The 27,928-nt window shown below is 41.0% G+C and overlaps 1 protein-coding gene and 1 long non-coding RNA gene across 2 annotated transcripts in view; both read left to right on the top strand.

Moving 5' to 3' along the window:
* LOC115135525 (zinc finger and BTB domain-containing protein 20-like) overlaps positions 1-11,994 on the top strand; it is a 42,786-nt gene extending 30,792 nt beyond the window's left edge. The window contains exons 3-5 of the mRNA XM_029670300.2: positions 685-866; positions 2,658-4,202; positions 5,471-11,994. Of these exons, the coding sequence (XP_029526160.1) occupies positions 2,678-4,202; positions 5,471-6,000 (2,055 nt within the window). The 5' untranslated portion in view covers positions 685-866; positions 2,658-2,677 and the 3' untranslated portion in view covers positions 6,001-11,994. The remainder of the gene's footprint in view (positions 1-684; positions 867-2,657; positions 4,203-5,470) is intronic.
* A 2,723-nt stretch (positions 11,995-14,717) lies between these two features.
* LOC135573759 (uncharacterized) lies at positions 14,718-19,763 on the top strand. Its single transcript, XR_010464889.1, has 2 exons — positions 14,718-14,922; positions 15,118-19,763. It is a non-coding gene; the product is annotated as an uncharacterized LOC135573759 (long non-coding RNA).
* Positions 19,764-27,928: the final 8,165 nt, after the last annotated feature.

The following is a 27,928-nucleotide window of genomic DNA, read 5'->3' as shown; positions in this document are numbered from 1 at the left end:
GGTATGCACGCACACACACACACACACACACACACACACACTCACACACACACACACACACACACACACACACACACACACACACACACACCCTCCAGTTGGAGACTTTTATATTGGAGAGCAATCGTTTAGCGATTGTTGCAACCTTTTATTAAATTGATTCAAGCTCCTGTGTCCTCTGTAGGTCCGCTCGAGGCAGGTTGTAGACATTTCTGGTCTCTAAATGCTTTTCTGATAACGATCGGACTGTGAGCATAACAGTATGTCTATAGCCTTTGACATTTTATTCAGAACTGACAAATATGATATGAGGAGATATAATATAATTGTGGGTACGTCAGACCGAAAGGTGGATGGATCTCCTTTGGCTGTGTGTGGTTCACTGACCAGTGGTTTAGATAACGGCTGAAAAGAGATTTGGCCACGTGATTTCCAACCTTGACGTATAGTTGGCGGTTAACTGTCCACTAGAGTATTAGTCTAGAAGGTCCACTCACTCTTTACGTTGGAAATTTGAACACATCCATTGCATTGCATCCAACGTCGCCACTTCAAAGTTTCCCCAGTCGTCTTTTGTAAGTTACGAGTACATTCGCTGGAGTCGGTCTCTACGTATCAAGGTCAGACACTTCTGCCTCAGAATGAGCATGTTGATTTCTGAATTGTTTCTTGTTCCCTCTATAGGGCGGTATTGAAGAGACCACTGTGGCAGAGCGACCTGTGATAGAGGCAAGCAGAGAGGACGGAAGGTATTGCCTAGCACTGGTCTTCTCTCAGCCACCTCCACCAGGAACCTGTAGCAGTGTGTCCTGTGCCTCAATTACCAGCCTCACACACATCTTCCCAACCAAGCGTCATCTGACTGTGTGAGTATATTTCTGTGGTCAGTCGGAGAGTGGCCCCTCATAGTTAGGCTACACTAGCAGCATGGCTGTGTTTCGCATGTATTGAAACAGACATTGAATATGCTTTTATTCATATATGCCAAATCTGTCCTGCATGTTGCAATCATTAACATTTTCTGTTTCTGGTTTGTTCTTTTGAATTCGTTATTTTCGGTTTCATTTATTTGTATAGATTTACGATCATATGTGGTTTCCCAGGAACTAATAATAATAAGTGGTATTCATTAGTCCTTCCCTTGGTTTTTTGATAGAATGTCTTCGACAATACCTTTTATAGTAAATAGTCACCTAGACACAAGGCTTTCACCTTCACTGACAGGTGGTCAAAGGTAATCACTTGAGAGCTCTCCTTTTGTTGACCTAAAAGCAAGGCGTGGCCATGAATATACATTATCTAGATAGATCTTGATGATCGTGTTTAACATCAAGGGGAGGTGGGTTTTTGTTTTTCTGTCACCATGGTTGCATAGTAAAGTAGCCTAATTTCATTGTGGTTTTACTGCTAAGCATAAGATAATTACAAGGGTGATAGTAGTGAAGAGGGGTCAGGTGCTATATGAATAAACGTGTGTGTGTTTGTGTGTGTGTGTGTGTGTGTGTGTGTGTGATGTACAGTACGTACCCAGTGAGTAAAGGGAGAGGCGTTGTATTATAGCAGTGGTTTTAAGAACCCTTGTGCTCCGGGTGTGGGTTATGTGGATGAATGAAAATATGTAAAACGTATACAGATTGTAGGGACAGGTGTTCAGTCTCACAGAGGAGCCATTCGTTTGTGTTGTTGTTGAGGAGAGTAATAATGAGACTGTTTGCTGGAGGACTAATGCAAAATCATATTTCGTGGTTTGATACAGATGAGGTTAAGAAAAATCGATGATGTTACGTTGAGATGAGATGTAATGGTAAAATAGTAGAACGCCCCATTTACACCACTCAATGAATCTAGCTTCTAGCTTTTAACAATGCGTGAATTGAGAGCAATACTGTAACGCGGGAAATATCATGAAGCCTATAGCTGAGCCATTTTTTAAAAATATTTGTAGTTTATTATGTACAATTTGTGTTTAGGGCAGTCACCACTCCATTACTGAGTTTGGCTTCTACATTTTTAGCAAAGGAGACGGGCGCAAATACAACCTTAAACACGGCTTAAGCCTAGCTGTGTAACGTCCTGACATCCGGAGAGTAGGGTAGTTAGGAACCACGTCACAGTGCACGCTGACGGCTGATGAACGAGGCTTTTATAGTCTAAACCCACACCACCACCTACTGGGGGTTTGGAGTCTCATAGAAAATATATCACCAGACTTGTAAAGATAGGAACAAAACTAATTGGATGGGAACCATCTTGGTTGTGTCGTTCTCGCTATTGCCCCACAGATCCTTTGTCGTGCTGTTTTGTGCAGACATTCATCCAACTACGAACCAGCCAGTTGACCTCGACTGATAGGATTGTTTCAATATCAAATGCCAACATAAGATGAAAGAACATCAAATAAGATGACCACCGAAATGTGAGGAAATCACATGGGGTGGATGGGAAAGGTCATATGTTGAAGTGGATTAAATTGGGCATATCTGTGCTAAATATCGTGATTATGTCCCTACAACAGTGCAGCTGTGTTGCTTCTCAAAATGTATTTGATAATCAATTTCACATTTTTTTTTATTAGATTGTTGCTCATCATGTGGCCCACATTTCTAAAGATTGAGTCATCATTTAAAACGTTTGGTGTTTTCTTCTTCTTTTTCCAGGTGACATCAGTTGCAAGGGGATGACCGAGCGCATTCATAACATCAATCTCCACAACTTCAGCAATTCTGTACTTGAGACCCTCAATGAGCAGCGCAACCGCGGGCACTTCTGTGACGTGACTGTTCGGATCCATGGAAGCATGCTGCGAGCCCACCGCTGCGTGCTGGCCGCTGGGAGCCCCTTCTTTCAGGACAAGCTGCTCCTGGGCTACAGTGACATTGAGGTCCCCTCGGTGGTCTCGGTGCAGTCCATCCAGAAGCTGATAGACTTCATGTACAGTGGGGTCCTGCGGGTTTCCCAATCGGAAGCTCTCCAGATCCTCACTGCTGCCAGCATACTGCAGATCAAAACGGTCATCGATGAGTGCACCCGCATCGTGTCCCAGAATGTGGGCCTGGCCGGGCCAGGGGGGTTCCCTATCAACCCAGGAGACTCTGGGCAGGAGACGCCCCGGGGCACACCTGAGTCAGGCACCTCTGGGCCCAGCAGCGATGCAGAGTCAGTGTACATGCAGGCCACGTCCCAGCAGAACCTAGAGCGTGCGTACACATCGCATTACTCCTACTCCGGCCTTTCACTGCAGAATGGAACCCGTGAGCGCTCCCACTACGTAACCAGTATGACAACAAGCTACGACCCAGCCCTCGGCACGCAGAAGGACCAGCATGACCAGGACCCGCCGTGGATCACCCGCATCCATGAGAGGTCACAGCAGATGGACCGCTTCCTATCCACTCCTGAGACCACCCACTGCCGCAAGCAGCCCCGACCGGTACGCATACAGACAGGAGGCGTTCACATAAAGCAGGAGGCAGAGGACGAGTACAGCAGCTATGGTATGGATGAGTGCACAGAAGACACAGAACACGTTGAGGGTGTGGAGAGTGAGCCGAAGGGTGAAAGCTTTGACTCAGGGGTAAGCTCCTCCATCGGTACTGAGCCAGACTCCGTGGATCAGCAGCAGTACCTGCTTGGCTTTGGGAGGGAAGGGGTTGGAGAGGGGCAACAGTGCGAGGGGACCCCAGTGCAGATCGATGTCAATGACTCCTCCCCAGAGCAGATGCATGAGACGGAGGACAGGGGCACATCCCACGGCACTAGCGACAGTAACATGTTGCAGCCCCTGCCCAACCCAATCATGGCCCAGTCCCTGCCAAGTGCCCCACTCTATATGCGCCAGGCCGAATCTCACACCAGCAACCTGAGGATGCCGCTCACCATGACCAGCAACACCCAGGTAATGGGCACGGCCAGCAACTCCTACCTGCCCAACCTCTTTGCCACACAGTCGGCCAGCAACAACAAGCCCTTCCTCTTCAGCCTGCCACAGTCCATGGGAGGCCAACAGACCCAGTTTGTGGCCGTGCCGCCCCCTTGTATGCCCCCATTCTCTCAGCAGTTGATGGTACAGCAGCAGGCAGCGCGGGAACAGCAACAGGCAGCCCAGATGGGACAGGGGGAGAAGAAGCCCTATGAGTGCACTCTATGCACTAAAACCTTTACTGCTAAACAGAACTATGTCAAACACATGTTTGTGCACACTGGTGAGTACACTAGCTCCTCTTACCATTTTGCATGTAACACTAGTATATTGCCATGAGTGGTTTGTGGTTCAAATAATTTCCCTGTACATTTGCAAACATAAAATACACAAACGCAATGAATGGTTCTTTAAGTTAACATGTAGCAATGGATAAATATTTATTGTGTTTAATGGCTTGAAGTATGTAGGATATTTCTTGATGGATGACTAATAGCAAACAAATATTTTACTAGCATAAGAGAAATTACATAGGTTTTCTGTGCATGAAAGAACTATTCATTTTAGGGATTGACATCAAGGGTTCCCCTACTGGCCGGGCAAGTGAACTTTCTGGTTTCTCCCCTTATTGAATTCATGGCAGTCGGGCAAGTTGAGCCTGCTCTGTGGTTTCCCCATTGGTCAGGTAGTTAAAAAAAAACTGAAAACAACCAAACTGCAAATAATTCCAGTAGCTTAAATATGATCTTTTTTGATTCCTCCCCATGTTTTAAGTGAAAGACAGAACATTTCTGGCATTTTATGGCCCTAGTCTTTTTTTTACACAAAGTAATGCCATCAATTGTCTTCACTTAAACAATGGGGAGGAACCAGAAATATCAGTTTTAGGCTACCTTAATGTCAATCCCTGATTTTGATTCAGCTGAGCGGTACAAATGAGTTCTAAGGCTCTGTCACATTGAAAAATGAACTTTGGCAGCCTGCATCATAGCTGATATTTCTGTATTTGATTAATACAGTGAGCGATACTTAAGGTCCTGTATGGTTGCCAATGAAGCTAGTCCTGTAAAATATGACACATTGATTACTATTTGTAATTTAGAGTTTTATCAGTGGGTGGTGGTTGGTGCATAAATATGAAAAATGTAAAAAAAGGGGGATGGCAACTACCACTGAGCAGGACGTTGGAAGGGGTTCTAATTCTACCAGAATTCATAAACGGGCTCTTTATATTCCAGTTAAGAGCAGAATTATGTTATTTTCAATATTTTCAAAAATATATTCAAGCCGAGATACTTATTTGTAAACAGATCGAGGACGAGTGTGCAGATCAACAATGGCTGCTTGGCAGTGAGGTCAAACTTTGTTAGGGCATTGGTTTGAACTTGTTTTGTGACGGGCACAGTCCTCGTTCATTTTCAAAATGACATTTTCAAGGCTACATTGGAAGAATTGAGTTGCGCTGTCGGTGTCCTTCGTTGTTTAGCACGGTTTTGTGTTTTCCTGTCCCATTTTTCCCTCCTAATGACTGTGACTTCTGTGTATATCCAGGTGAGAAACCACATCAGTGCAGCATCTGCTGGCGCTCGTTCTCCCTGAAGGATTACCTAATCAAACACATGGTCACACACACAGGGGTGCGTGCCTACCAGTGCAGCATCTGCAACAAACGCTTCACCCAAAAGAGCTCCCTCAACGTCCACATGCGGCTGCACCGTGGAGAGAAGTCCTACGAGTGCTACATCTGCAAGAAGAAGTTCTCGCACAAGACCCTGCTGGAGAGACACATGGCTCTGCACAGCACAGCGGGCGCCGTCACGGGGCTGTCGGGGGCAGCAGGCGCCGGTGGTCCCGTCTCCATTCCCATGGCCGTGCCCGAACCCGGCGCCGGAGTGGTGGCCCTCGCCATGCCCGTCAGCGGAGGCGCCGGAATAGGGGGTGGGGTCGGAACAGGAGTGGGTGTGGCTGCGGAGGCAAGCTGCCAAGAAGGGACCACCTACGTGTGCTCCGTCTGTCCTGCCAAGTTCGACCAAATTGAGCACTTCAATGACCACATGCGAATGCATGTCTCCGATGGATAAGTACAAATAGATGCACTTCTTTAAAAAAAGAATGAAAAAGAAAAATGGCACTAGATTTTTTTATTTTGGGGCATGAAGAGTAATGAGTATAGACACTGGCACATTAAGTTTCCCAGAAAGGAGTTTTTTTTGTTGTTATTCTAAAAGAAAAACAAGATGGTGGCCTTAAGGCTTTGTAGTTTGATATTGATCCACTGGATGGATCCTTACTACAGGCCTCTAAATGTATGCTTTCCTAAAATTACTGATTTATGTGTTGAACACTACCGAAAGGCCTACGAAAGAAACACACACATACACAAATTCAAACTTACACACCTATATACAGTATAGATATATGTTTGTATGAGTGTATGTGTTCATGTGTGTATGTGTGTGCTTGTGTATTTGTATGTGTGCGTGACTGCTTGTGTGTGTGTGTGTGCGCGTGTGCAAACATTGCCATGGAATTTCTAACATGGTAAATGTGATCCCATATTGACCGTTTTGGGCACTATAGGCGTCCAAGCTTACTGTGGTATGATTTTCAAATAAACAAAAAAAAAAATATCTGGCTTGGGCTAAAGATTCCCTCTTAAAAAATATTGTTGGTCACAAGTTTGCCTTCTTATGTCGGATAAGAAAAGGAGAGTAATTCATTTGACACTGGGTTTTTATTTATTATTATGGTATCGAGGGATTAAAATGCAGCTGTTGTGGAGGTACAAGTTGATTTGACTAATTGTACTGAAATGTAACTTCCTGTGAGTGGGTATAGGAATGGTTATTTGGTTAATGTTTTACTGTCCATGCAGTTTGATGGTTCAGGTTAAGTTGACGAAATTAGGGTTGTTGATAAGACAGTATTTGAGCAACAAACAAACAAAAAGTAATATTGTTAGGAGTTTATTTCGTTTGCATACACTGCCACTAATATCTTAGAAGACTGTTCAGGCTATAACTTATTAACAGAAGACAGAAGAAAGTTCTTCTTGACTTAATCTGTTTCTAAATGATTGTTTAGTTCTATGAAGAGGATTTGACATGGGCAGTTGTGGCAGGCTTGAGTATGTCACCAGACTTATCATGATTGCTGCTCCCACAACGTGTACCAGTCTGTTATAAACTGTAGATTACGACGCGATTCGTCATTATTAATATTATCGTTCAAATGATAAAAATAAAAAAAAGATATATATATTATTTGATAATGGAATGATTTACCAAGGAAGTTTAAGACAGCCGTCAAATGGATTACCGGTGAATTGAGAATGATTCTGTGAACTTGCATTGGACAGAAATATCATCCTATGACCTAAAACTCTTGTCTACCCTGTTCCTAAGGATTATGACCCAGCTATTTGAGCAGGTGGAGAAAATGAAATGCACTACTCCTGAAATCTTAGCTCCACCTGGTGGCCCAAATGGCATGTCATGTACGGACATGACATGCAGACAAGAGAGACACGAGGCAAAATAAAGCATGATAAACATATACCCGGGTCAATAATTAGCCTACTTCATAATATACCACAATTTGCAGATGGACTTTCCAGACAATAAGAAACATTCCTGTTTTCACCGGATACCTAGACACAAGTGTGTACAGAATAGATTTGGGAGTAGGGAGCGGGGAGACCGTTCGAGTGTCACGTCACTCAAAGGCTCTGCTCTGATATTTGTCTTGTTGTTCTTGCATTTGATCCAAAATAAGACAGACACGTCTGCCTGAAACTGCAATCTGACGTTTTTGCTCATTTCTTTTGAGTAGACACTTTTTTTTTTTGAGTTACAACGATGAGATCGTAACTAACCACAATTACAGTACAGTCTGAAAACAATATGTTGTAGATAGAAACAAAGTGCTGCATTGCAAATTTTCTTCAAATGCCTGTGCTTAATATTGAATTGTTTTACTTAAGAAATTAAATTCTATGATTTTCGTTTTTTATTTTTTTTCTAAAGGAAAAAAAAAATATTTCTTAAAAGCTTGATAAGAGGACTGCATTATTTTCTTGCATATATGTTGCACTGCTTAAACCGATAAGTGCACTACTGTTACCAGAGATATTTTAGTTTTAGAGAATAATAATCATTTTTTATCGAATGTTTGGTTGTAGAATTCACGTGTTAGAATAGCTTTTGTTCTATTTTTCGATAAGGTAATTCAACGTTTCTTGGCTTTTGTTATTGCTTGCTACTATATGTATTGACTTGTGCCGTGTTTGTGCAAGCATTTATTTTTTATTCAAATCCGAACCATCGTGTGAGCTTCTCTCTGTTTTTACCCTTTTTAAATGCATTCTTTTCAGGAGTTAATCCCTTCTAACAGCAGTTATCGCACTGCATACATTAGAACAGATGCTGAATTTTCATACAAAAAGCATTCATGCCAAAAGATACCCCCCCCAAAAACTAACTTTTTTTGATATATAGTGTGCGTGGACATAAATGACACACATAAATCATAGGCGTGCTTTGGGAATAAGGAGGGTGGGTGGGAGATTGTACGAAGCTTATTTGCTATTTGTAAATTGTTTCACAAGTGTGTGTCTCTTGTGTTTTGTATGTCTGTGTGAGTGTTTGTGTGTGTTGGTATAATCAAACTGTTGGTGTCCCAAGTGGATGTGTAATACCTGAACTGTAGGGCTTCCTTTGCAATATGCAGTGCAGGTACTATGAGAAGCAGCTTTTGCTAACCCTCATGGGCTAATAAACACATTTGTGATGCACATTTACGAAGACATCTATTGATCAAACATTGATACTGGTAAATACACTGCCCCTATTGGAAGAAGTATATGGCATTTTGTGCCTAGTGCTTTAGTTACCTTCAATTCAGCTGGTTGCTATTTGAAAAGGCAAGGTGTACCTGAGAAAAGTCTCCCGCCAGCTTCACTGTGTTCTATCTTTGTCTCTTTCAAATGGGGAAAAACAAGGACGTGATGAGGACTGTAATTAACATAGATCACAAAGTTGGGATATCCTCATATCAGAAACACCGGACCCAGTGCATGCATCAGAGCGGTGTCTTCATGTTATGTCATAGTCTCCATCTGGTCACTGAATTAGCATGTGGTTGTCAAGGCGAAGGAAACAATATACACTCCCCTACGTGTTTTGTGGAACAGTGAATCTACATGTTTCATTTGTCTCTATACCCCAGCATATTTTCATACATATCTGTTTTACCGTTTAGAAATGAAAGCACGTTATGTATGTAGTCCCCCCAGTTGAACGTAATTCGAAGTATTTGGACGAATTCACTTATAGTGTATTATATTTAGTCAAAAGTTTATTACTTGGTCCCATATTCCTAACACGCAAGCTTGTGACTACAAACCCGTTGGATGCATTTGCAGTTCATATTGGTTGTGCTGTTGTGCTGTTGTGCCCACTAGAGATGAATGGTAAATAATGTGTAGTGTATTTTGGAGTCACTTTCATTGTAAATTAGAATATCATATTTCTGAACGATTATAAATTAAGGTGGATGCTACCATGATTATGGATAATTATGAATGAATCGTCAATAATGATGTGTGATAAAGTTACAGAGACATAAATATCATGCCCCCCCCCCCCCCAAAAAAAAATGGTAACCTCCCTGTTATTGGTAATGGTGAGAGGATAGCATGTTTTGAGGGATCTTTGTGCATCTGTAACTTGGTACATTCATGTAAAAGTGTCCAGAAACATATTATTTTCTTATTTACAATAAAAGCGACACCAAAATGACACAATAAGTATTCACTATAAGTGAATTTGTCCAATATTTAAAATGGGGAGGACGAGATACATAAAGTGCTTTCATTTCTAAGCGGTAAATATTCTGTACTGGCGCTTCATAAGACGATATTAAACGTTTTAGCTTCGCTGTCCAAATAAATACGTAGGTAAGTGTATGTGACTTGTGATTGGCCAGCAGTTTGTTATCCTCTGCTGCAGAGATCTCTAGGGGAACATAAGCCTATACCTGATTCTACTCTATAGCTTCAATTGCCACACTAAGTCAAGGAACACTGAATGGCTGCATGCAATGTTAATTTGTCTCTATTCTTGGAGGACTCTCTGTAGGCGTAGGTTTGCTGAGGCAATGTCCTTAACAGATGGCTACAGTATGTAAGGGACTGCTGTGATCTATTTTGATCACATGTTATTGCTCTGCCATACAGTTGTTGTTGTTGTTGGTGTTGGTGGTAGTGTTCATGGCCGTAAACCAGGGTCTTAGTCCGGACTGTTTTAAGAAAGCTGAAGCTCATTTACTGCATTTCGATACAGTTTTTTAAATATAAAAAAAAAATGCTATTTGGAGAACAGCAAACGTGACCCCAGCCATTATCACACTGGTCGCTGTAGCTTCAGTCACCTCAGTCCATCTCCAAACACACAGCCTACTGGCTATACAATTAGCCGCTACACATGAACTCAGAACTGGGATTAAAAACTATGATTGAATACGTACAGAGGGATATGTTGGCAGAAAAAAAGTATTTCATTAACGAAAAAGTAAACGAATGAGTTTGTTTTACAGAACAATTGTTTTTGCAGTTTGACAGCTAATTTCCTGCCGTTCTCCACATGTTGCCATGACTATGACTAACTAAATCAATTGGAATCCCCCTGGGGTGCCCTGCTTGCCCAGTCGGTAATTCAGCCACGATTACTACAAGTTGCACCTTGTGTATTCTACTATTCTAACTCTCAACAGTAAGTTGAGGCCCTGACGGAGTTCCATCTTTTGAATTTTTGTCCTACTATGTGGTTTACAGGCCCTGGTGGTTGTCTGCCTTATGGAATAATATAGAAATGGTCAACCGTCTAGGCAGAGCAGTACAGTTACCAAATAAGTCCCAGTAAACACAGTGTGTGCCATGCACCGTGAAAGCAAGTCCAACCTTCAGTTTCACAAAACCAGAATAATGAATGCACTCTATGATAGCCATGGAGCCATCACTTATTTATAATGAAACCAAGACCAGACAATAGTTGCTTCCAAGTGTATTACCAGTGAGATAATCTAGCATTATTTTGTGATTATCAAGATTATCAAGTGATATCAAGTGATTGTTTGGACCACTTGGCAGTCTCATACAGTCAGCCTAAATGATATTTATGTAACACATGAATCAAATGCACTATTGACTGTAGATGTCTTTCTTAAAGTGCGTCATTTTCTCGTTGTCACAGGTTGTTTAAAAAGACAATAGCGGTGTAGATGTTGGTTTTTAATAGACAGCGTTTTCGAGAGCGGATTTGGGCTATAAATCATCCATATTATCCCACGGCTGATGAGAGGTTCAATGGATATATGACATGACATTGACAGTACTGAGGTATAGGCCTGTTGGTTACCCATAGACGGTTGACCTCACTCATACGTGTGTTTGAAGGCAAACTTGACTTACAAGCAGAAGCTTAGCATTAGTAACACCTTATGATACTATACATTGACATGGCTGATGAACTACCTAGGATTTGTTTTCCCCCTGGCCTTACTTATAACAGCTCTCTTTTTTGTTTCATTCACTTATTGTACCCGTGGCTGATGTCCCATTATTGTGTTCAATGAATAGTCAGAAAGTTGTGAAAACATGAAATACACCCCTGTCGTAACTGTCCCATTTATGTTTGTAAGATTGCTGGAACGTAACGTGTTTTTTCAACTATACAATATACTCACAGGTATAGAGTTACGCAGAATTAAGCCTATAGCTCTTCGTTCTGTGTTTTTATAACGGTCCCTTTCTTATATTTCACATTTTTACTTAAGGGTAGAGACACAGGATCAGTTTTTCAGTGTTTGAATCATCCGTGTGCTTGTGTGTTTCAGGGCTTTACTTTGACCTTTTATCTGGCAACCATTGTCAACCGGTGTGTTTGTGATTCATTTTTAGTTAGTGGGCAAACAGGATAGACAGCCATTGAAGACATCACAGCTTGCCAGAAGCACATATCTTCTGGGTGGACACAAACCTCTTTTTCAATGAGAGAGAGAGGGGGGGGATATAAGAACTAAAGTAGTGATATGCTTGAATGCCACAGCACATGTGATATACACTCCTAGAAAAAAAAGGTGCTATGTAGACCCCCCAAAAAAAGAGGTTGTCAGCTGTCCACATAGAAGAACCGTTTGAAGAACCCTTTTTGGTTCCAGGTACAACCCTATTGGGTTGCAGGTAGAGCCCTTTCTACAGAGGGTTCTATATGGAACCCAAAAGTGTTCTGCCCGGAACTAAAAAGGGTTCTACCTGAAGCGAGAGAAAAAAGCGTTCTCCTATGGGGACAGCCGAAGAAACCTTTGGAACCCCCCGAGTGTACTTCTAGTTCTAGAAGGCTTAGAAATACTCATGCTATTTGTCTAACAGCTTACATCAGTGTCCTCACATTCATTTCATGTGCTTCCACAGTATCTTGCATAGTAACTCAGATAGTAACGAACAGTTACACTGACAGTAAACCTGCTGGCATACATCATATAGATCAATTCCAACTACATGGTATCAGTTGAATCTAATGGATATACAGTACATGCACCTCTTCATTAACAACACGTATGATATAAACATTTTGAGATACAGACAGAACTGCAGCTAAATGAATGTGCTTTGAGGGATATAAGGAGTGTGCCTATCTATCAAGTGCCTATTTGTACAGTACTATACGAAATCTTCATAAAGTAGTTTTGCTCTCCTACAGTACATTTTCCAAATATATACAGTATATACACATGATAATCTATACACAAATGATGACAATATTTATACTACTACAACAACAATGTTGGTCATAGTCATAACACAGTGCATCCTAAGAAAGCCTTTTAAAATATCTTTATCCGCCTCAAATCTTCTATTTATATACAGATAGATTTGTGTTTTTATTTCCTGCTGTCATACATAGCTTTGTAACTAATACATAAAGAGAAAACCGCTATGATAAACAACTGGAGTTAATTTACTGTAAAACAGTAAGGGCATAGCCCACCCAACTCTTCTTCATTAAAACAATGAATAAGCATGTACAATAATATGATATAGTAGCTGGTCCCTATCTTCATATTTGCCATTACACACACACACACACAATTGTTTTGTTAGTCTAAAACGATGTAATCTCAAAGAGTTTGCCCAGGTTTGTAAGCACACCTAAATTGTCATGACTTTTGGCTTATCAGCTTTAGCTATCATTCTTCTGCCATTCTGAACGTCCATAATTACATTTTTTTTTTGTGGGGGGGGGGGGGGGTTGCTCTTAGTAGTAGCTCTATAGTGGTCACTAAAACCCTTTTCACATTTTCTTTTGATGCAAAATTCCTACCGCAATCAAATGTTGTCCTTAGACATAGCCTAGCTGTTCTCTCAGAATTCAATGCTCACGCTCTCACTTCAGACCTCCCAGTCAGTTGAGCACATACCGTGTGTTTGTTCCCTGCTTGTAGTTCATATTGATGGATTGCGTGTATACTTGTGTCTTTGTGCTGGTTCGGGCGATGATAGGCAGTCGAAATCCGTTTCTGACCTAGCAATCAACTATGCTTCTCTGTCCCTGCACATAGCTACACGTGCACCTGAATTTCTGTGCATGATCAGTCACACAGATGCAGTACTATATTTGATTCAGCTACTCCGGTCCACAACACCACAGCAATACCAGTTAGAAGTGCAAACACGTTTTACGCGAAGAGTAGCAAGCCTTTGTCCGAGTGTCGACTGTAATAAGTGTCCTTACGAACCAGAATCGGACAGCTGTCCCATATTATCAGCCTCTCTTCAGCATTCTTCTCTTTACTATCGTTGTATAAGAGTGTTACTCTCTAGAATATGATTTGGAGATCAATCGTCATCTTTTCTTGTTTTTGCGTATCTCTAACTTGAATTGATAGGGGAAAGTTCATGCTGTACATTATCCGAGCCCAATACCCGCCGCACATTTGAAACATTGACATTCCTGTATTGTCCAGAACATTCCTAACTAGTCTGGCATCACTTTACGTGACTATGTCGTCACAGACAACGTGACCCCCAACAGCCTTACTAGGACACCAGATCATTTACTTTCTTTTCACTATTCGCTGGTCTGCTGGTTATTCTGTCCTGGGACATTTTCCCCCTCTAAGTTGGTTTATGTTTAGCTGAATATCCGCAATAAATCCCACTCGTATTGATGTTTCATTTAAATGTCACTGGCTAGCTCAAATTGAGATGATTTACAGGTCAAGTCTCAGAAAAGCACTGCTTAGCATCTCTTGCATTGATGATTCCATCATTGTATTTGCTATAGCTTCTAAACCCAGGGCAGAATATTCCCCCTGCGTACACGACAATGGTTTGCTTGCTACCATGGCGTGCTCTTCTGGACCATGGCGTGCTCTTCTGGACCATGGCGTGCTCTGGTGCCTGTCTGATTGGGTTTCATATGCAATATTTCAACCCCCCCCCCGGTAAATGTTGTCTTTTAGTTATAGAGAATACTGACTCATCCAGAAGCTGTAGCGTTTGAAAGGTGCTGAATAAAAGAGCCTCAACAGTAGCTTGCTTAGCACCTTTGGATGTCTTGGGGCTTTCGGCAGGTCTCTTGAACTTCTAACATGTCCAGAGGATAGTTTATGTCTATGGTAAGATTAAGCAACATGCACTGCACTGTGTTACCCATATGTTTTTTTCTAAGTTGGTCCCTCTTTCACCTAATAGGTTCGGTTAACACTTTCACCTAACTAATCATATATAATTCATGCAGAACTTCCATGACAATACGTTGCTTTGTGTTGTTGTTGAAGGTGTGTTGTTGTTGAACCATTAGGGGTTTATTGAACATGCAGAACTTCCATGACAATACGTTGCTTTGTGTTGTTGTTGAAGGTGTGTTGTTGTTGAACCATTAGGGGTTTATTGAACATGCAGAACTTCCATGACAATACGTTGCTTTGTGTTGTTGTTGAAGGTAACTTGTTTATTGGTTCTCAATACGTTGTCAACATGCATGCAAGAACTTCCATGACAATATTGCTTTGTGTTGTTGTTGAAGGTGTGTTGTTGTTGAACCATTAGGGGTTTATTGAACATTCCATGAAGGTGTGTTGTTGTTGAACAAACATGCAGAACTTCCATGTTGCTGAAGGTTGTGTTGTTGTTGAAGGTGTGTTGTTGTTGAACCATTAGGGGTTTATTGAACATGTTGGATGACATGTTTTTGTTGTTCTTGCCGTAAACACCAAAGAATCATAAGAATATCACAGTGTCTTGAGTTTCAAGCAGAAAGAACATAATCTGTTGTGTAAGCGATAACAAAGACTACCAAGATGTACGTTCCTGTACATTTGTACGCGTTCAAATCTGGCTAGATGGCTAACTGTTCTATTTTATTTTGATACTAAAGACAGGGTGCTTGTGAAAATGCGTTACTGCGTTTTATACTCTGATCACGATCGGTAGACTGTAGTTGAATAGTTGTGTTGATGTGCCTACTGTAGACCAAAAATAGCTTTTCTAAAGAAATTCAGCAAAACAGAAAAAATAAATCTGACACGTAGTAGCTGGGATGTAAAACTATAGCATGTTATTACATGAATAAGATTTTAAATGTTGCATTGTTCCTCTGCTTAAAAGTAATACCCAATATCTATTAGTTATTTTTCTCTACATACTCTCAGCTAATTGATTTAGGCCTTTCCAATACGCATTTGATTTGGTTTGATTCATATGTTTGTCTTTGTTTGATCCGTTCGTCTGCTATTCCAGTTTTCAGTAATTGATTTCTTCCTGCCATATTGTTGATTTCAAAAGCTTTTATTCTCTAATAAACAAAATGCACTGGATTGGTGGAAAACTGATACTCAACTGAAGTGCCATGCACAATTGATCAATTGGCCTGACTAATATTCAAAAGACAAATGTCTCAAAAAGTTTTTCAAACATATAGTGGAAGATCCATAGCGAATTTATACCGTTTTTTTTTTCATACTTTGAGATGGACCAAGATGCTAGTTGCTTTTGCACATATTTGTTTATTGGTTTTGCAATGTGTTGATGCCATTGAGTAAAAGATTAGGAAGATTAAATTTACCGCTGCCCATAACAACCAATCCAAGTAACGCAAAGAGGCCTAAATCTGATTTAAAGGCCTTTAAAATAAAAACAAATGTTCCACAATACGATATTAGTACATTTTGATGGCTACCCTAGAGCCTGCTACAGATACATTCTTCCCAGAGAGCATGAAGCCCAATAGCCAGCAGACATTTGATGAATAATCACTGCAAAAACAACAATACAGTGTAATAATATTCACATGAATTGAGTTGTATTAACATCTTAAAGATGTGGACCAAATTTCTTATCAGTTGGTGGCATACGTGATATCGATTACTACATGATATATTTTCTGTCATATTAATTGTTCATATCAAAGAAGAATGTAACAACCCCTTGGGATTTTTTTTGTGGTTGTTAATATTTCACGTATTGATGAGGTATGGCCTTTTGAAGCTTGTTTTCGAGCTGGAAGTTCGAAATAGGATCCGATCCGTAACTCGTGTCATGCTTCTTTAGTGTAGTAGTGTCATAACGTCAGCGTCTCCCATAGGACATTGTAAGATCCCCCTCAGTGATAAATCAGACATTCAGTGTGCACTCGAAGTGTAGGTTTTTTAAACAGACAGTCAAGCTTTTTTGGAAAAAAATGCACCTGCAGTCAAATGTGAGGGGCATTTATATATACACATGTATTTAGTTAAGAATATTTTGTTTTTAGGTTTTGTTGCCTGCTTTGGCTTGCGATTTCTTTATCTTCCTGATCAAATACTCCTTATATATTAAAATAATGAACTTGGCAGAAGTGGAGCTGTTGTAGTACAGGTAGTTAACATCACAATTAAGGAACCCTGCTGCAGTAATGTTGTTTTGTCAGTTTTGTTTTCTTTTATGTGTGCTCCTAGTTGGTTTTTATTTTTATTACTGTTATGAAACAACCTTGTTTGAATTGTATGACTGCTGTTTTGAAATAGGTGATACGTAAAAAAAGAAAAAAAAATGTAATGTATGTACAAGGAAGTTTTATAATTTGACTTGTCAAACACTGGACTGAGTTTTCCAACATTTCCAAGTTGAGAGCTATTATATGAGAGACATTAACCGACTGCACAGAATAAAGCCTTATCACACCCATTAACTGACAGATGAAGCATGTCCACACTGCTGGAGAAGGAATAGTGACACCATTTTTTTTAATGGAAATTGCTAATTATATTTGCACCATTTTAATTAAGTTCAATAAGGTGCTGAATATATCTGCTAAATTGTTGCATTTTGTCAGGCTTATTCAAATTTGTCCGTCATTATTATACAATAACAATTTCAAAATTCTCTGTTCTAACGAAAGACTGTTCTAATAAGTATATGCTGAAATATCAAAAGGGATACCACTTAATAGCAATTCAATAATCAAACTAAACCACTCAGTATATGTCGTCTTAATGTTAAAGTCTTTTGCAGAGTCAACTACCACTTATCAAACCAGAAAAGAGATTTGCACTAATCATATTTAGGTCTTTGTTGATGGAAAGCAATACAACACAGAACATTTGACACATTCTTCAAGCCACAGTATTTGAAATAAAAGCGCTGTCTGTGTACAGGTGTAATGCTGTGTAAAAGGTTATGTTTTAAACGTTTTTTTTTATTAAAAAAAAAAAGATTTTTGTTTAAAGGTACAGAATGGAAACCTGTTGTCTTTGAGACACATTATGAACTTGGACACGCACATATTGTTGTTTAGAGTTGACATGTTTGACCAATCAGACGTTCTGTTTCCTCTTGTGATTGTTTTGGACTAAATGAAATTGCTCTTACAAGCCCTAAGTGAGGGACAGGAAGGAGTTGAGAGTCACAAGATGTCCCATAAACATGCACTCATTGTAAAATGTCCTCATCAGAAAAAGATGGTGGTAACGGAACCAAAGGTAATAAAAGTTTATGTTATGTAGACAATATTTTCTTTCAAATGATGCCAACATAACACATTAAACTTCCTCCATGTTAAAACATTCAATTTCTTCACTGATTTACTTATTTTTCTGTTTTAAAACACTCATATGTAAAGATCTGAGGTCAGGTCGGAGTACATCTTTCTGGGACATTATTGATAACATTTTTGAAAATGGGAGAAAAAAAAGACTACAACATTTCTGTAGAAAAACACTGATGGATGGGAAATACCTCTTTCCCTGTCAATTTTAACATCAGTTTAGTCATCCAACAAATCAAAGTCCACCCAAACATATTAGAATTCATAATTATCCGTAAGGAAATAGACATCAAGAGTAGTGGGGTGAAATATTGTTGAAGTCGAAATGTTCTCTATTGATAATTATAAACCATCAATCATTTATGATAGCAATCATGATAATTATAATTTTTGGTATCTGGGAATAGTAGCTTTCCTGTTATAACCGCTTTGTGGTGTTATTGAAAGATGTTGCAGTTTGTCTAAATATGAAGCATAAGTATGTGCCTTCTTGTAATCTCCTTGGTGAGCTTGTTATTATTGAGAAGCTGAAGCCAGCCAATAGTGTTTGCACTAAAGCCAAATTGCTTTTGTGATGTAGGCTATTTAAGCAAGCTTGTTGCATCACTTTAACCGTACAGTATGCATGAGGGTGAAATTGGTAAGTTCTACGGCTAGCGCTCCCATCTGTTGGTCTGTTAACTAGTGCAGCTTAGTGAATACCCCGACTATATATCAGCTTTGTACTGCGTTCCGTTTTTGATTCCATCTCATTCATTACTCTTCTAATTTCTCAAGACGCATGTTCCACATGAAATAACCTCTGTGGAATATCCATACTCTAAAAGACAAAGCAAATGACATAAGAAATCAAACACGGCTCTCCTTTTTCTTTTTCATATGCCACAGCTGAAGAGCTGCATTACTAGTAGTAAGAGATATTCAACCATTCTCTCAACCCACGGGGATGCATGAGTACAAGAGGCTACTTCGAGACTTGGTCAACTTTATTTTGATTGTTTAAAAAAAAAAAGTTTGTGTTTCTAAGTTATTTTAGTCAGTTTGAAATCATAAGAGAAATAAATAGCTACATGCTTTGAGTCTTACAAATGCACCTTTATTCATGTCAGTCTGAGTGGAAAAGGCTGGTTATGTAATATGTCTGATTTAGCACCTTACTACACAGCATGTTTTCACTATATGCCAGTTTTGCTACTCTTCCGTGCATATGATTTCCAAAACAAACCTTATATATTTTGTGAAAATGTTTAAAGGGATGTGCCAAAGTTAGGAGGCGATCTCCCGAGTGTTTAAAGCTTATAATCTTTTTCTTTCTTCCTCCTTCAGTTATCACAATGGTATGTCAGACCTTTCCTATCAATGTGTGAAAGCAAGTTATTTCAGCAAACAGTATCATTACCTGCCATTTTACAGTAAGCCCTGTATGTCACGTATATTTACCAGTGATGTGTATTTGTTATTATAAAGAAAAATAGCCGTAAAGCTTCATTATGTTACATAATATTGTGACTTTTTTCGAAAAACTGTGAAGACTTATCTTGCATATACTTTATACAGAAGTATTAAGCCTTAATACAAAATACTAAAAAAAAGTGTGGAAGAATAAACTGATTGTCGCTAAGTAAGGATGATTTTTTGTAAATGTTACCAGCACTTTTTTTGTAATTTTCACTCTCTGAGGTATTGTACAAGTTCACGCTGTTTGTGAAGTTTGATTATGAAGGAATAAAAAACTAGTACTTTCCTGTACTTCACAGAAAGTAATGTTTTGTGTTTTTATTTCATTACAGGATTTGACTAGTATATCAGACATAAAGTATTCAGACCCCACTTTTTCCACATTTTGTTACGTTACAGCCTTATTCTAAAACGGATTAAATGATTTTTTCCCCCTCAATCTACAAACAATACCCCATAATGACAAAGCAAAAACAGGTTGAGAAATGTTTGCAAATGTTACGACTTCTAGGAGTAGTGGGTGCGGAGTCAGGCGCAGAGAGACTTCTAGGAGTAGTGGGTGCGGAGTCAGGCACAGAGAGACTTCTAAGAGTAGTGGGTGCGGAGTCAGGCGCAGAGAGACTTCTAGGAGTAGTGGGTGCGGAGTCAGGCGCAGAGAGACTTCTAGGAGTAGTGGGTGCGGAGTCAGGCGCAGAGAGCAGAGGGTAAAGGACCACTGTATTTATTCCGGAGAAAAGTAGGTCAAAACACCAGGCGCATACAATGACCGGCCCAAAAACAGGACACAAACAGTCCGGAGAAATACAGAAAATATCACATCCACAAAACGAACAGAGAAACAAGTCCACGCAAAATCCGGCGGGCTTACTGAGTTTAAATAGCCCACAATCACAACCTAAACACAAAACAGGTGCAACTAATCAGACACAACTAAATGAAACAGAAAAGGGGATCGGTGGTAGCTAGTAGGCCGGCGACGACGACCACCGAGCGCCGCCCGAACAGGAAGAGGCACCATCTTCGGCGGGATTCGTGACAGCAAATCTATTTTTTTTTTAAATAAAATAAAATTTCACTTTTCTATAAGTATTCAGACCCTTTACTAAGTACTTTGTTAAGGCACCTTTGTATAACCTTTATTTAAAAGTAACCTTAATTTAACTAGGCGAGTCAGTTAAGAACAAATTCTTATTTACAATGACGGCCTACACCGGCCAAAGCCGGACGACGCTGGGCCAATTATGCGCCGCCCTATGGGACTCCCAATCACGTCCGGTTGTGATACAGCCTGGAATCGAACCACGGGATCTGTAGTGACGCTTCTAGCACTGAGATGCAGTGCCATAGACTGCTGCGCAACTCGGGAGCGATTACAACCTCGAGTCTTCTTGGGTATGACGCTACAAGTTTGGCACACCTGTATTTGGGAAGGTTCCCCCATTCTCCCAAGCAGATCCTCTCAAGCTTTGTCAGGTTGGATGGGGAGTGTCACTGGACAGCTATTTTTAGGTCTCTGCAGAGATCTTAGATTGGGTTCAAGTCCGGGCTCTGGCTGGGCCACTCAACGACATTTAGAGACTTGTCCGTTCATCTTTCCCTCGATCCTGACTAGTCTCCCAGTCTGAAAAACATCCCCACAGCATGATGCTGCCACCACCATGCTTCACCGTAGGGATGGTGCCAGGTTTCCTCCAGATGTGACGCTTGGCATTCAGGCCAACGTGTTAAATTTTGGTTTCATCAGACCAGAGAATCTTGTTCCTCATGGTCGGAGTCCTTTAGGTGCCTTTTGCCAAACTCCAAGCAGGCTATCTGGCTGCTCTACAATAAAGGACTGATTGGTGGAGTGCTGCAGAGATGGTTGTCCTTCTGGAAGGTTCTTCCATCTCCACAGAGGAACTCTGGAGCTCTGTCAGATTGACCATCGGGTTCTTGGTAACCACCTTGACCAAGGCCCTTCTACCCCGATTGCTCAATTTGGCCGGGCGACCAGCTCTAGGAAGAGTCTTGGTGGTTCCAAACTTCTTCCATTTAAGAATTATGGAGGCCGCTGTGTTCTTGGGGACCTTCAATGCTGTAGCAATTTTTTTGGTACCCTTCCCGAGATCTGTGCCTCGACTCAACCATGTCTCAGAGCTCTATGGACTATTCCTTTGACCTCATGGTTTGGTTTTTGCTCTGACATGCACTGTCAACTGTGGGACTTTATACAGACAGGTGTATGCCTTTCCAAATCATGTCAAATCAATTGAATTTACCACAGGTAGACTGAGAAACATCTCAAGGATGGAAATAGGATGCACCAGAGCTCAATTTGGAGTCTCATAGCAAAAGGTCTGAATACTTACAGTTGAAGTCGGAAATTTACATACACTTAGGTTGGAGTCATTAAAACTCGTTTTTCAACCACTCCACACATTTCTTGTTGACAAACTATAGTTTTGGCAAGTCGGTTAGTGAGAACATCTAATTTGTGCATGACACATGTAATTTTCCCAACAATTGTTTACAGACAGATTATTTCACTTATAATTCACATCTCTGCAGCACTCCACCAATCAATTCCAGTGGGTCAAAAGTTTGCATACACTAAGTTGGCTGCCTTTAAACAGCTTGGAAAATTCCAGAAAATTATGACATGGCTTTAGAAGCTTCTGAAATTACAAAAAATTACACTAAATTACATCATTTGAGTCAATTGGAGGTGTACCTGTGGATGTATTTCAAGGCCTACCTTCAAACTCAGTGTCTCTTTGCTTGACATCATGGGAAAATCAAAAGAAATCAGCCAAGACCTCTGTCACGCCCTGACCATAGAGAGCCTTTTTATTCTCTATGTTGGTTAGGTTGGGGTGTGACTAGGGTGGATAATCTAGGTTATTTTATTTCTATGTTGGCCTGGTATGGTTTCCAATCAGAGGCAGCTGTTTATCGTTGTCTCTGATTGGGGATCATATTTAGGCAGCCATTTCCCCACTGTGTTTTGTGGGATCTTGTTTTTGTGTTGTTGCCTGTGAGCACTCCAGAACGTCACGTTTCATGTATTCTTTATTGTTTTTTGTGTGGTTCACTTCAAATAAAATGTCGAACCGATTTCACGCTGCGCTTTGGTCTGAATGTTATTACGACGATCGTGTCAACATCAGAAAAAAACATGTAGAACTCCACAAATCTGGTTCATCCTTGGGAGCAATTTCCAAACGCCTGAAGGTACCACGTTCATCTGTACAAACAAAAGTACACAAGCATGAACACCATGGGACCACGCAGCCGTCATACCACTCAGGAAGGAGACGTGTTCTGTCTCCTAGAGATGAAAGTAATTTGCTGTGAAAAATGCAAATCAATCCCAGAACAACAGCAAAGGACCTTGTGAAGATGCTGGAGGAAACAGGTACAAAAGAATCTATATCCACAGTAAAACGAGTCCTATATTGATATAACCTGGAAGGCCGCTCAGCAAGGAAGAAGCCACTGCTCCAAAACCGCCATATAAAAGCCAGACTACGGTTTGCAACTGCACATGGGGAGAAAGATCGATCCTCTGGTCTGATGAAACAAAAATAGAACTGTTTGGCCATAATGACAATCGTTATGTTTGGAGGAAAAAGGGGGAGGCTTGCAAGCCGAAGAACACCATCCCAACCGTGAAGCACGGCGGTGGCAGCATCATGTTGTGGGTGTGCTTTGCTGCAGGAGGGACTGGTGCACTTCACAAAATAGATGGCATCATGAGGAGGACAATTTTGTGGATATATTGAAACAACATCTCAAGACAACAGTCAGGAAGTTAAAGCTTGGTCGCAAATGGGTCTTCCAAATGGACAATGCATACTTCCTAAGTTGTGGCAAAATGTCTTAAGGACAACAAAGTCAAAGTATTGGAGTGGCCATCACAACGCCCTGACCTCAATACCATAGAAATTGTGTGGGCAGAACTGAAAAGGCGTGTGTGAGCAAGGAGGCCTGCAAACCTGACTCAGTTACACCAGCTCTGTCAGGACGAATGGGCTAAAATTCACCCAACTAATTGTGGGAAGCTTGTGGAAGGCTACACGAAACGTTTGACCCAAGTTAAACATTTTAAAATCAATGCTCCCAAATACTAATTGAGTGTATGTAAACTTCTGACCCACTGGGAATGTGATGAAAGAAATAAAAGCTGAAATAAATCACTCTCTCTCTACTATTATTCTGACTTTTCACATTCTTAAAATAAAGTGGTGATCCCAACGGACCTAAGACAGGCCATTTTTACTAGGATTAAATGTCAGGAATTATGAAAAACTGAGTTTAAATCTATTTGGCTAAGGTGTATGTAAACTTCGACTTCAACTGTAGATAGATAGATAGATAGATATCACAAGAAGATAAGACTCACTCATTCATTATGGACCGGATGGTCATGATTAGAGAGCCAGGAGGTTTTCTAACGTGAATGTTAGAGCCGGGCAAGGGGTCAATTTCATCAGATCTGGGCAGAGAGGAAGAGAAAAAGCGAAAGGGTCTACTCTGGAAAAATATGTCCGTGCAGATTAAAACTTCTTCGGGCTTGGGTCTAGTTTCCTGAATTTCCGCCTGACTGACGTGCCCAAAGTCAACTGCCTGTTACTCAGGCCTAGAAGCCAGGATATGCAAATAATTGGTAGCATTAGATCGAAAACACTTTGAGTTTCTAAAACTGTTAAAATAATGTCTGAGACTATAAGAGAATTTATATGGCAGGTGAAAATCTGAAGAAAATCCCACCAGAAATATTTTTTTGAGTTCCCAGGCTCTTATGGAAACCTATTGTTTCTTTGTAACTGCATCGCCCAGATTGCAATTCCTATGGCTTCCACTAGATGTCAACAGTCTTTTTTCAAGGTTTCAGGGTTCTTTTTTGAAAAACGAAGTATTTGGAGCTTTTGTTAAGGGACCACCTGAAGCAAATCAGTCTTTCGGCGTGCGCTTACAAATTTTTGTTTCCTATTGAACATACTACTTTCCGTGTAAAATATTATAGTTTATTTACATTTTAGAGTACCTGAGGATTTAATAGAAACGTTGTTTGACTTGTTTGGACGAAGTTTAGCGGTTGCTTTTGTACTCCTTTGTCTGAGTGGATTACTGAAATCAATGGCGCCAACTAAAGAGACCTTTTGGCATATAAAAGAAGGATTTTATCGAACAAAACGACCATTCATGTTGTAGCTGGGACCCTTGGGATTGCAGAGGAAGATCTTCAAATGTAAGTGATTTATTTCATTGCTATTTGGGATTTTGTGAAGCCTGTGCTGGTTGAAAAATATGCTGATGTAGGGCACTGTCCTCAGAAAATCGCATGGTATGCTTTCGCCGTAAAGCCATTTTGAAATCTGACAACCCAGTTAGATTAACAAGACGTTAAGCTTTTAAATTATATAAGACACTTGTATGTTCATGAATGTTTAATATTATTAATATTTATTTGAATTGCACGCCCTCCAATTTCACCGGATGTTGTCAGCAGGTGTCCCGCTCACGGAACATCTAGCCCTAAGAAGTTTGAACTTCTTTGGGATAGGGGGCAGCATTTTCACTTTTTGATGAATAGCATGCCCAGAGTAAACTGCCTCCTACTCAGTCCCAGATGCTAATATATGCATATTATTATTAGCATTGGATAGAAAACACTGAAGTTTCTAAAACTGTTTGAATGATGTCTGTGAGTATAACAGAACTCATATGGCAGGAAAAAAACTGAGGAAAAATCCAAACAGGAAGTGGGAAATCTAAGGTTTGTAGTTTTTGAACTCAGCCCCTATCAAATTCACAGTGGGATATGGGTTATTTTGCACTTCCTAAGGCTTCCACTAGATGTCAACCGTCTTTGGAACATTGTTTCAGGCTTCTACTGTGAAGTGGGAACTAATGAGAGCTGTTTGACTAAGGGGTCTGGCAGCAGCTTCGTTTTCAGTCACGCGTGTTCACATGAGAGGTATCTCTCGTTCCATTGCTTTTCTACAGACAATGGAATTCTCCGGTTGGAACATTATTGAACATTTATGATAAAAACATCCTAAAGATTGATTCTATACTTAGTTTGACAAGTTTCTTCGACCTGTAATATAACTTTTTGAACTTTTCGTCCGACTGGACATGAACGCGCGTTTGGATTTGTTTACCTAACACCCTAACAAAAGAAGCTATTTGGACATAAATGATGGACATTATCGAACATATCAAACATTTATTGTGGAACTGGGATTCCTGTGAGTGCATTCTGATGAAGATCATCAAAGGTAAGTGAATATATATAATGCTATTTATGACTAATGTTGACTGCGCAACATGGCAGATATTTATTTTGGCTGGTTTGGGATTTGAGCGCCGTACGCTGATTATTCTTTTTCTGTAAAGTTGTTTTGAAATCTGACACAGCGGTTGCATTAAGGAGAAGTTTATCTATATTTCCATGTATAACTCATGTATTTTCATCAACATTTATGAGTATTTCTGTAAATTCATGTGGCTCTCTGCAAAAACACTGCATGTTTTGGAACTACTGAACATAACACGCCAATGTAAAATAAGATTTTTGGATATAAATATGCTAGTGGAACGCTATTCGGAACCCCAGTCCTAGACAGGTTAAGACTCAGTTGTATTTATGTCAATTGTGCATGGGGTCATTGCATATACTCAAATGTAACACAGAAGATAGTGTGTGTGTGTGTGAGTGAGTTAATCATAATAATACATTTGCTATTCCCTTGTTTACAGAGTGGGCGTGCAGCAGGCAAACCCAGTGATGCTACTGGTCCCTCATCTACAGTTTGGAAACAGACACTCCAGCAAGCATTTAAAAGGCAGGCTGCTTATGCACCAACATTTAAAAAATGCTCAAGACCTCACTGCAGGCCTTTCACATTACATTGCAAAGGACATGATGCCATTTCAAATTGTTGAGAGGCCTGGCATTCGGAGGCAGATGAAGGTTGCCGTGCCTCACTACAAAGTGCCATCACGAACATTCTTTTCCAAGACTGAAATCCCAAACCTGTACAACCAGGGTAAAGCTGATGTTGGAAAAAGTTTGGCTCAAGGCACCTGGTTTGCTGCAACTACTGACCTCTTGACCAGTAAAAGCAGGGTGGTCAACCCTACATCAGCTTCACTATCCATTACCTCACCCCAGACTGGCAACTGGAATCAAACTGCCTGGAAATACAGTTCTTCCCAGAAGATCACTCGGCTCACATCATCAGAGTGTTTTTTGAGAAGATGCGGGAAGAGTGGGGCATCAACCAGAAAGACCTGGTCTGCATAACCACAGAACGCATCAAACATGATCAAGGCTTTTGAAGAGTTCCCAGATCTGTGGCTTTGGTGCTTTGGCCATAATTTAAACCTGGCCATCTCAAAGGCTCTGACAATTCAGAGCTGACACAGCAGTCAAGGCCTGCCGTCATCTGGTCCAAGGCTTCTCACGGAGCTGGAAGAGGAGAGAACTTGAGAGAAAAGCAAGCTGCCCTCAACATGCCACTGAAGGCTTTGATACATGATGTGGTGACCCGATGGGGATCTACGCACAAGATGCTTGAGCGTTTCCTCAGCCAACAGCAGCCAGTCTGTGTGACCCTGGCGGGAGAAAGAGGAACATGGCATCAAGGATGAGGAACAAGGAACAAGGATGCCGACATAGGTGTCATGGAGCAACTGTGCCAGATCCTTGAACCGCTGAGAAAGTTTACAGATGCACTTGCCTCAGAGACACGAGTGACACTGTCAGCCATCAAGCCTGTCCTGGACCACATCACCCGTGACGTTCTGGAGGAAAAGGACTACGGAGCCATCCCTGAACAAGGAGATGAAAAGGGTAATGAGTGAAGACATTAACAACAGATACACAGAGAAGGCAAAGAGAGTCATGCACATGGCTTGTTTCATTGACCCCCGCTTCAAAAGGAGCCTTTTAGATGCGCCTGAGGCTGCACAAGTTGACACTGACAGCTGTGTCCAGAGGCCTTGAAGCTGGCAGCTGCACAAGTCAGGGAAGAACCACAAAGCACCAGCAGCACCTCCACCACCAACACCCCCACAGCGACATCAGAGGGGAAAGTCCTGGCTGGATTACTGAGAAAGAGGCAGCAGAGAGGCGAAGAGGGTCAGATTCCGACCACCCCAGAAGACAGAGTGAAAGAAGAGATCCGGGTCTACCTGTCTCTGCCACCCATTCCAGCAGAAGAGGATCCACTGGTGTGGTGGAGGGGCCATGCATCAGAGCTGCCTCGACCTTGCCAGGGTTGCCAAGAAGTTTTTGTGCATCCCAGCAACCAGCGTGCCATCAGAGAGTGTTCAGTGCCAGCGGGCACATTGCCTCCCCTCGCAGATCACTACTTAAACCGGACAAAGTAAATATGCTGACATTTTTACATTTCAATCTCAAGTGAACAAAGGTGCATATATACAGGATGTTAGACCAGCAGCCCCTCGTTTTTTTATG

Source organism: Oncorhynchus nerka, linkage group LG10 (assembly GCF_034236695.1).
Source record: "Oncorhynchus nerka isolate Pitt River linkage group LG10, Oner_Uvic_2.0, whole genome shotgun sequence".
In the NCBI taxonomy this organism is placed as follows: Eukaryota; Metazoa; Chordata; class Actinopteri; order Salmoniformes; family Salmonidae; genus Oncorhynchus; species Oncorhynchus nerka.
Note: the sequence above shows the minus strand (reverse complement) of the source record. Positions and strands in the feature narration are given on the sequence as shown.